Below are 10,113 nucleotides of genomic sequence, written 5' to 3'. Positions count from 1 at the left end.
TATTTCATAGAAAAAAAGTCAATGGTGGTGATTTTTAATAAAAATCATTGGGATGAGTTCTCCATTTTTCTCTTCAATTTTATTGTGAAAACGATAAAATGTTGATAAATGAAGAGAAAAAATTGAATTGAATGAAATTTCCTAGCAAAAATACTTGATTTATTTTCTTTTCTATTTTATAATGACAAACAAAAAAATGTTTAAGAATTTTCAATAAAATATTAATGAACGAATAGAAAAAAATTGAATTGAATGAAATTTTCCAACAAAAACACTTGATTTATTCCCTTCAATCAATTATTTTCCCACGAAATACTTGAACGAAAAAAGTCCTAACGAATTTACATGAAGTAGCTCATGTACTCGTGTGGCATGACACCGCGTCGTGAATAAAACGTGTGCGACGTCGAGTAGAATTGAAAATTTTGCAGATTTGCGAGATAATTTTATTGCAATTCTATTTGTTTACAGTTTCAAATTTTGCCAGTCAATGGCATTATCTTTTTAAGAATTCTTGGAGATGAATTTTCTATTTTTTCTTCCATTTTATAATGACAAACGAAAAAATGCTTAAGAATTTCCAATAAAATGTTGATAAACGAATAGAAAAAAATTGAAGTAAATTCAATTTTCTAGTTCTTTAAAATACTTGGTTCATTTTCTTTTCCATTTTATAATGAAAGAAAAAAAAATTGTTCAAGAAATTCCACTAAAGTATTAATAAATGAATAGAATGACATTTTTTACTCTTTTTAGAATGAAAAATTGAATTGAATGAAAATTGCTATCAAAGATGGTGGATTTATTCTCTCCAATCGATTATTTTTCCACGAAATACTTGAACGAAAAAAGTCCTAACGAATTTACATGAAGTAGCTCATGTACTCGTGTGGCATGACACCGCGTCGCGGATAGAACGTGTGTGTCGTCGAGTAGTAAAGCAAATTGGTGATGGAGCTCATGTATATGTCAGCGAATCTGAAGAGTCGTCTTGAGAAATAAGTCGGATTGTGATAAGTCCTGAATACAGAGCCAAACTGCTGATTAAACACCCGTTTTATCTCATTCCTTATCTGATCGCGTTCGTTCATCCATTCTTCGAGCTGCTCCTGCACCTCGGGCCCGTCATAATCCTGGTGATCCTCGATCAGCGCCGTGAGCATTTGCAGCCAATTAGCGTTCTCCTTGAAGGATGGCTCATTCAAATTTTCAATCTCGTGCTGAAATCAATTAGTCGGGCATTTTTAACGTCTTTTTTTCATTTTCTTCTCGGGGTTTATTGCTCGGTATTATTTATGTATTCTCTTTGGTTATCGGGTAATTGATCCAGTGACCCAAATAATGATGCCGCGCCCTTGCATATATTTCGATTGTGGATCAGTGGAGATCATACGCTCACTTTCACCCAGGCTTCGCTCGATGGATTTGGACAGGGGAGGGGAAATAATCGGGCGATGTAAATTCGTTGGAAGGGATTTTTCATTTTATGGATTATAACATTTTGGTTTGAGCATTCGAGACCGAAATTTTTTGTAGAAAAAATACATTTAATCGCGGACGAAATAATTTAATAGACGAATATAAGAAGTAAGATGGAAAATTCGATTGAATTTCTATTGAAAATTCTATTAGTTTTTGGCAGATTCTATTGATGAATTCCCCAGCTTTATTGCGCGTTAAAAATAGCCAATTATAGACCTTTCATTAAAAAATCTGTAGAATTCCATTTTTCTATTGAATTTTTTTTATCAAGACATTTTCTGTAGGAATTCCTCGACGAGAATTTCGTAAGTTTTTCTACTCAATTTTTTTTTCATTGAAAAATTCAACAAAATTTTTTTTATTGAGCCATTTCCTACAGGAAGTCCTATTCAAGAATGTCGTAAATTTGACTACTCTATTTTTTTTCATTCAAAAATTCAATAAAAAACTTCGAAAATCTGAACCCAGAAATTTTCTGTAATTTTCTGAAATCGCTGAAATGCGAGGAAAACTTTGCGCCAAGAATTTTCAGCCGCAAGTGAATGCAAAAATCTCAGAGACGGCTTAAAAAATTTTCTCACTCTATAAAAATTAATTTGAGTGAGTTTCGGGTGATCTGAAGAGGATAAATAATTTCAGACATGTTCAAAAATGCGCCAGACTGTAAAAAATACTTGGATATCCTTAATTGAATTACTTCATTATTGATGTCTGGGAAATAATTTTGGATTAAAACCATTTTTTCCTCTCGGTGTAAGCCCTAAAAATTTTACTACCGCCGATAAAAAAAAACTCACTGTTAACTCCTTGATTATCGCTCCCGTTCTCCAGCCGTGCTCCAGTGTCACGTCAGCCAAGTCACTGTAAGGATGATCGCCGAAGTAAAGCACCTGATGTCCCCTCCACCCAGTCATGTCCTGTAGCTGTTTAACGGTTCCCTGAAGCAGGCGAAGAAATTTCCACAAATGTAAAAAAAAAATCGAAGCAAAAAGCATGAATGAATACATATGAATGAATTGTCCACTTACTTCGAGATATATGACACCTTTTTCTAACTTTGTAACGCGATCCCAGAGAAGTGTCTGCTGTGTCTGGTCGTAGATCCTGAGAGGCCTCGTTTCGTCCGTGAAGAACCTCGGCTTTCTCGCTTGTACTATCACAACGTCGAAATAATTCCTCCAGTCATCGCCAACAAGAAACTTCATGCCTTTATCGCTGCAATAAAAGGAGGAGAAAAGTACGCGGGATGAGGAGGCATGAGTAAATAATTTTGTTGTGATACCATCGTTATTATTTTTTTTACCGATACACTGCGAATGATGCTGCCGGAGATACTGATCGCAATAAAATACTTACACAAAGTGGAACGGGCTGTTTGTTACGAGGAACATTTTCTTTTTTGCGGAGACGAGACGATCGAAGAATTTTCTGAGGTCTTTGTTTGGCTCCAAATATTCACTAACGTTGGCCGACACCATTTGGTGCATTATTGGGTGGCATGCCTGCACTGAATTCTAGAGAGAATTAAAATATAACTCATGAGAAAGGGATTGAGACAAGGGTGGCTTGAAAAATTTGTTCCTTCTTAAGGAATTGGAAGAAATGAGTTGAAGATGATTTGGAGGGAACGAATAAATTAAAGAAATTTTCAAAAATACGAGGTGGTTGACAAGTTGGCGCCGCCATCTTGATTGGGTACTCTCTCCCTCCGCCGTAAGAGACTTCAAAGATGGCGGCGACACCATTTGGTGAATTTATTGGGTGATGTGCTTGCACTGAATTCTGGGTAAAAGTGAAATAGAAGTCATCAAACGGGGATGGAGAAAAGGACGGCTTGAAAAATTTGTTCCTTCTTAAGGAATTGGACGAAATAAGTTAACGATGCTTTGGAGGGGATGAATAATTTAAATAAATGTTCAAAAATACGAGGTGATTGACAAGTGAGCGCCGCCATCTTAATTGGGTACCCTCTGCCACTAGGGGAATTCAAAGATGGCGGCGCCACCACCTCGGATTTTTAAATATTTCTTAAAATTATTGATATTGTTTAAATGGCTCTAAACTGGCTTCATTCGGTTTCTATAAAATGAACAATTTTTTTAAACCGCATCTTCGATTTTTCCACCCCCTTTTACCTAAGAATTAATTACGAGAAGTTTTCTCTTGATTTTTGTCCCAAGAATAGATTTGATTGTTTAAAGAAAATTATATTTTATCTGCAATTTTTCATGAAAACGGGAATTCATGGACGAAATAAAAATATTTTTGTGAAAATTAACCACTGAATTCTGTCATGCAGAAAAATCTCCACTTGAATTGAAAATTACCGACATCGAAATTTTATTGTCAAGATTTCTATGAAGAAAATACATGCCTTCACGTCCCTGAAAAGAATCTCGGGATGATAATCAATGCCATTACGAATGAAGTACTCTGTAACGTTGCAGAGGAGCCCCATCTCCGGTACCGAGAATAGATCGGCTAGTTGTACCATTTTCTGTCGATGTGGTTCATCCTGGGGAAATTTTATCGATCAAATCGACAATTGGAGGTATAGTGATTTTAAGATGAGATAGCGAATTGTTTTGCAACTCTTTTCACTCACCCTCTGTTCTACACAAGATTCCGGATGAATTATGGCGGTGCATGCGGATGGAAGAAGCAGGTTCAAGTGTTAGCAACAGTTATTGATTGCATTGATCGATTTTAATAATTAAATAATTTAATAATTATACACATATTTATGAGAGAATTTGCATAAAAAAATGAAAAAATTAAGTCGTATGATTTTTTTTTGTTGAATTTAACTAGATCATTCGCAGAAAAAACTGTGAACATTTAAAAAATCGTGTAGGAATAGAAAAAATTTTATGGAGGATGATTTCCCACAGAAAATCAGATGCTTGTAAGAAAATGAGACAGAGCACCTCTATAATTTTTATTCCCCCGCGAGTAAAAAAAATAATTACAAATTAGTAATCAAAAGTTCAACAGAAAAAAATTATGAACGTTTTCATGAAAGGATTTTTGTGAGAATTAAGTCTTATGTTATTCTCTGAGGAATTTTATTCTATAGGAAATCTGAATTTCTATAGATTACCCCTAGAAAAAAACTATTATTGTTGTTATTCGTTTCTTATAGGACGATTTCTCACATAAAATCAGATGCTCATAAGAAAGTGCGACAGAACACGTCAATAATTTTTCCTCCACACGTGAAAAAAATTAATGCCGAGTATTAAAATCACAGTGAATCAATAAATCATTGAGCGCCAAGTTTGTAACTCACGTGAGAGTGTTTATGTTGTTCGACATAGGCAATAGGTATGATCCGGTTTTTGTATATTCTGAGAACCTCATCGTCCGGAACCGGATGTAGTCCACGATAGACAGTGCCAAGTTGGATCTGTAGAAAACTATCGAGCTTCAACAGAAGGCCTTTTTCAATGTCATAGTGAAGACCGCGTACGGCAAAGTCCTCTCTGTACTCCAATCCAGCAATTTCCTCTGGATACTGGATTAAATTTAGAGAATCAGTGGATGAAACGGGTCGAACGAATGCCGAATGACGAGAAAGTGTGACCTTTGGAGATGCGACTCGCTATTGTAACGTTTACCTTGTATTTCGATATGAGTTCATCACGACCGAGATTGTACAGGAGATAGTCCAGGGATGGTTTGTAGCAGGCCAGTGTGTAGTCATAATCGAATCCGTAAACTTGTACCTCTTTGAGGTCCAATTCGTTGCAGGCGAATACCCCTCGTGGGTTCACGTCTTGCGGTAATTTTTTGGCTGCAATGGGAGATTGTGATTGGAGCCTTGAAAATTAATACACTGAGAAAAAAAATTTCCAATATCTGAAACATATTTTCTTGAGAGAAGTAAATTATTTGCAATGGCTTAAATCTCAGAATGTGTCCACTTCACGGAACTCGAATAAATTTTCACTCGTCACTATCGTTCCGCGTTACGTCATGAATATTTTACAATTGCAATGTTGGAAGTGCATAACGAAAAAATCATGAAAACAATAAAGACTAGAAGATTGACGATTCTTCTACGCGATTTAAGTAAGTTCATTTGCGACAAAATCATATTTGAGTACAAGAATATTTTAAACCATGAGGCTTTTCTCGGGTCATGTGAGTTGAGATGCCTGAGAGAATTAAGCAATTGAAGAAAATTTACTTGTCTCAAGAAAATATGTTTCCGATATTAGAAATTTTTTTTCTTAGTGTATAGGGGAGATCCATCACGTGGGAAATAAATTCGTGGAAAAACTTAGGGAATTCCGCAGCTTTACTGCGTAGGCTTAATAGAAAATGTTTAATACTTCATCGGAAAAAATCAATGGAATTTCATCTTTCTAGACAACTTTTTCTATTGATATATATTTTCTGTAGAAATTCTATAGAAATCTATAGATTTTTTTTTCTATAGAAGTCATCGAGTACAGTCTATAGATTTTTGGAATGTGAATTCGCTGTAGAAAATTCCATAGCTTTTATATTAAAAAATCTAGTGTTTTTCTTTTGGTTTTCTGTAGAAATTTTATTGAATTTTCTATCCATTTTTCAGCCGATTCTATTAGAGAATTCTGCAGCTGATTTCTTTTATAGCAAATATCTGATAGAAACTATTTCATAGAAAAAATCAGCCGAATTTCATTTTTCTATACAATATTTTCTATTGTGAAATTTTCAACAGAAATTTTCCAATTTTTTTCATTCAATTTTTCCGATTTTTTTTATTAAAAAAATTAAACTAAAAACTTTGAAAATTTGAGTCGAGGAATTTCTATAGAAAATATTTCAATAGAATAAATTCGAGGTCTATCGATTTTTTCTATAGAATATTTTTGTATTGAATGTTTTTACTGAAAAAAAAGCGCAGATAACCTGCGAAGTTTTTCCCCAGAATCAGCCAAGATCTAATGGGAAATTCAATAGAAATCCAGTAGAATGAATGAAATTACTATACTTCCATACATATGTAAAACAAAAAAAATTCATCCACCCAAACCAGCAGCTCGCACTTCATTGAAAATTCCTCGTCCAGACAAATCGCTCCAGTTCCATAAGAATGCCTTTCACTTCAGGATCCAACAAGAAAAAAAAAACTATATCCCATAGTCTAACTCAAACTCAACTTTCTCCAAGTGGAATTCGTTTTGTTCCCTAGAAAATCCATGACAGGACCTCATCACCAGAATTCGGTAGACAATTCTATCGGATTTCTATTGAACTTTCTATTAGTTTTTAGCTGATTCTATTGAAATATTCAATAGAAAATATTTCTGTAGAAAAAGTCAAAAGAATTCAATTCTTCTACAACTTGATCTATTGCCATATTTTCTATACAATTTTCCAATTTTTTTTCTTTCATTTTTTTGATGAAAAGAATAGAAAAATAGAAAGAACAAAAAAATGGAAAATTTGAACCGAGGAAATTCTATAGAAATCCAATAGAATTGTCTAACGAATTCGCTAGCTTTTTCTATTCAATTGTTTCATGTGTGCATCAACTATCACCAAAACAATAAAATATTCACGATAATTTTTTTTTTCTCCCTGTAATTACTGACGCTAGTGGTCTCAAGACACCGACCTTGATGACACCCTGTCCCGTGGTTTCCCCTTGATGCAGCCCAGCCCAGTCTCTTTTATCAGACCCGTATGATCTGACGTATGGAAAAAGAAACAAAGTCAGACTAGTTTTCGCCGTGAGCCTCGTAATGGAGCGATTTTCACCGTTCTAGATTTTTCAAACTCAAATTTCCTCCTTCAATCATCGCATGTGTAAATTTTAAGAGCCTTTTCCTTCTCACGCGCTGTCTGATATATCTACACAGCGAGATATCGATAGTGTCTTAAAACTGATACGTCGGCGAGATAACGGCGGACAAGCCTCCGGGGCTTGAAGCGTAGCAATTTATTCATTCATGATGACGTCAGTCAAATAGATCGAGCCGGAACTTTCGTATTCGTTCATTTGTACGATTCAGTGTCTTTGCGCGAAAAGACATACTCAAAGTGCATTGAAATGCCATTCAATTTTATTCAATTCATTGAATAAAAAAATTATACAGAAAATTAAAATAAAAAAATACAAAATTCAGAATGTGACAATAAAACAAATATACAAAAATATCAATGAATGAAAGACAAAATGCGGAATGTAACAAGAACTTTGACCAATCAATAAATTAATTATTAATGAAAAAGTTAGAAAAATCTCCGATGACATTTTGGAAATAAATTATTCACTCGAGATTGCCGAATTTTTTTTTGCAATTCTTTTTTATTTTTTTTCTAATTCCGCTCGAGGGATTAAATTGACTTCAAGTTACTTTCAACAATTTTAGTTTTCGGAAATTCCAAAGCCAGCAAATTTTACAATATCAACATTTTATTGCTGTTCACCGAGTCCCCACCAAGGCCGCGCTCCATTGACACTTGCCAACTAATCCCCTCAATTGATTCAAATTCCCGAGAGCACGTGGGCTGTCGTACGATGACGCCCGATTGGTGCGCACGAACACGACTGCCGCCAATGCGATCTTGGCGCGCATGCGCGTTCATTCGAAAGATGTTCGCATGTGCAGGACGCACAGTTGTCGGACAGTGTCGTGCGGCTTCGAATGTTCACCTCCAGCACTCCACCATCGCGACCCACCAGCCTCATTCAATTGAAAAAAAATTAAACGTAATTTTAAAATTTTGTAAATCACCTCGAAATTTTGCTTTTCAAATTTCACGAATGTTCCGGACACCGTGGGGCTGCGACGGGGGTTTTAATTACCGCTAATTGCCGCGTGCAGCTACATCCCTGACAAAAATGGCGTCGTCCCCGGGAACAATGTGCGCATGGCTATTATGTACTCACATTGGCATTTTTCCTTCATCCTTTCATAATGCAGTCGCATTTTATCACGAGTGATCTTGCGTCCGGTGACGTGAACCGTCGAGCTGCACTCCCTCGCGAATTCTGGGGTGACATTGCGACAGCTCCTCAGGAGAATACTCTGAATTCCGGTTGTATTAAGGGCCTTCGCGGCTAAGGGCACGAGGGATGCACGCATGACGGCTGCATGCAAACAACAACTGCACCAGATTTCAATTTATTTTGGGGACAGGAGAGGGGAGAGATACAGAGAGAGAGAGAGAGAGAGAGAGAGAGAGAGACTATTCTTGGACCAAGTTTTTGCGAGCCACCACGTGGTGATGACGAGTGCGTGGATCACACTGGGCGACTAGCCGAAAACCCTGAGAATTGCTCCTCTCGGCGAGAGGGAGAGAATTTGATTCGCTGAAAATCACGTGCGAGAGGGGTTCGAGGACGGAGACAGAAACTCGGGGCAGCGGGTTTTATGCCTCGATGCGCGGGCGCGTACTTGGATTTCAGTTGACAGGATGATTCCGTAATCGATAAGAGTGGGAAAACCTTGCACTCGGGTGATCATTGTTTATTGGGTTCAAATGACACGGTGACACAACTTTTTTTTTATTAATTTGTTTGTGCATTCGGCGCGGATGGCGGTGGTTGGGTTTGGGGGGAGTGCGTTGGGGGTTATCCCGCAGGGAAATGCGCGCGCATAAATTAGGTTTGGCCGGGCTATTGCGGTGTTGTGACGTCATGAGGATTTTAGAGGGTTTAAAACGCAAATTTCGGTGATAATTCATCAATTTTTTCGATATTTCTGAATGGAAGATGTTTTATTGGGGTCATCAACTTGAAATAATAATAAAATTAATTAAAAATTAATTAATTCATTAATTATTTTTATAATTTGTTCGAATGAAGAAGTAACTAGTGGAGTTTATGATACATTCCATTGATTATAGCTTCATTTTTGCCGAGATTTTACTCATTCATGTTTATAGAGAGAATGTGGCGTTGGGGGAATCCCATAGAGATGCGCGCGCATGAATTAGGTTAGGTCACCCTATTGCGGTGTTGTGACGTTATTGGGGATTTTACAGGATTGGAAATATAAACTTTGATGATTACTCATTGATGTTTTCGATATTTCTGAGCGAAACACGTTTTATTCAGGTCATGAACTAAAAAAAAAATTCTAAAATTTTAGCGGAATTCACTCTTGACGGAGGTGATTTCTGTAATTTATTCGGGTGAAAGAGTAATTAATTTAGTTTATGATCCATTTAATTGGTGATAACTCTTGTTTTATTAGCGGGGATTTGTAGTGACATGACATGACGATAAGATATGATAATTTATATTAATGAAATGACGAAGAATATTGTAATTGGATTTTTCAATGAAACTTCTTTCTTGTTTTTACACTCCTCTGCAATTTGTATTTATAATCCTGAGGGTGATTATTAATCAGTAATTGTTGATTTAGCATATAAAAATATATATTATTTTTTACAGTGCGCAGAAACGTCGGGAACTATTCCCCTGAATTAAAATATTCAAAAGTTTTTTTTTATTTCCCTTTTCTCCCGAGAAATAAAAATAGAAACAAATATCGGGCTGGTATGTGGCACGGTCCGACACATGACGCCCATATGGATATGTATATGGGCCTTGGCAAAACGAAAAGGCAAAGCGTCCCGAAAAACCGGATTCCAATGTGAAACGACCGATCGGTTTCCTGTCATTCG

The 10,113-nt window shown here is 36.2% G+C and overlaps 1 protein-coding gene across 2 annotated transcripts; it reads right to left on the bottom strand.

Annotated features, from left to right (window-relative positions):
- Positions 1 to 251: 251 nt before the first annotated feature.
- On the bottom strand, positions 252 to 8,722 carry LOC107044102 (5'-nucleotidase domain-containing protein 3). Of its 2 annotated transcripts, XM_015265854.1 has the most exons (9): positions 8,369 to 8,722; positions 5,100 to 5,275; positions 4,772 to 4,996; positions 4,088 to 4,090; positions 3,857 to 3,997; positions 2,839 to 2,996; positions 2,511 to 2,697; positions 2,280 to 2,420; positions 252 to 1,220 (listed from the first exon to the last, which is right to left on the bottom strand). In XM_015265854.1, exons 1-9 carry the CDS (start codon positions 8,562 to 8,564, stop codon positions 864 to 866), a joined length of 1,584 nt encoding a protein of 527 aa, XP_015121340.1. In that variant the 5' UTR covers positions 8,565 to 8,722; the 3' UTR covers positions 252 to 863. The 2 variants fall into 2 exon arrangements, with proteins under 2 accessions (XP_015121340.1, XP_015121347.1); XM_015265861.1 differs by lacking the exon at positions 4,088 to 4,090.
- Between the last annotated feature and the right edge of the window lie 1,391 nt (positions 8,723 to 10,113).

This window comes from Diachasma alloeum, unplaced genomic scaffold, assembly GCF_001412515.2.
Source record: "Diachasma alloeum isolate Michigan unplaced genomic scaffold, Dall2.0 Dall_scaffold_00180, whole genome shotgun sequence".
Lineage (NCBI taxonomy): Eukaryota > Metazoa > Arthropoda > Insecta > Hymenoptera > Braconidae > Diachasma > Diachasma alloeum.
The sequence above is the reverse complement of the archived record's forward strand: the minus strand, read 5'-3'. Positions and strand labels throughout refer to the sequence as shown.

Coding starts and splice junctions, on each gene's coding strand:
- LOC107044102 (XM_015265854.1), bottom strand. CDS start 8,564: ATGCGTGCATCCCTCGTGCCCTTAGCCGCGAAGGCCCTTAATACAACC. Junction 2,698..2,838: donor AACAGCCCGTTCCACTTTGT/GTAAGTATTTTA, acceptor CTTTTATTGCAG/CGATAAAGGCATGAAGTTTC. Junction 1,221..2,279: donor CGATAATCAAGGAGTTAACA/GTGAGTTTTTTT, acceptor AATTGATTTCAG/CACGAGATTGAAAATTTGAA.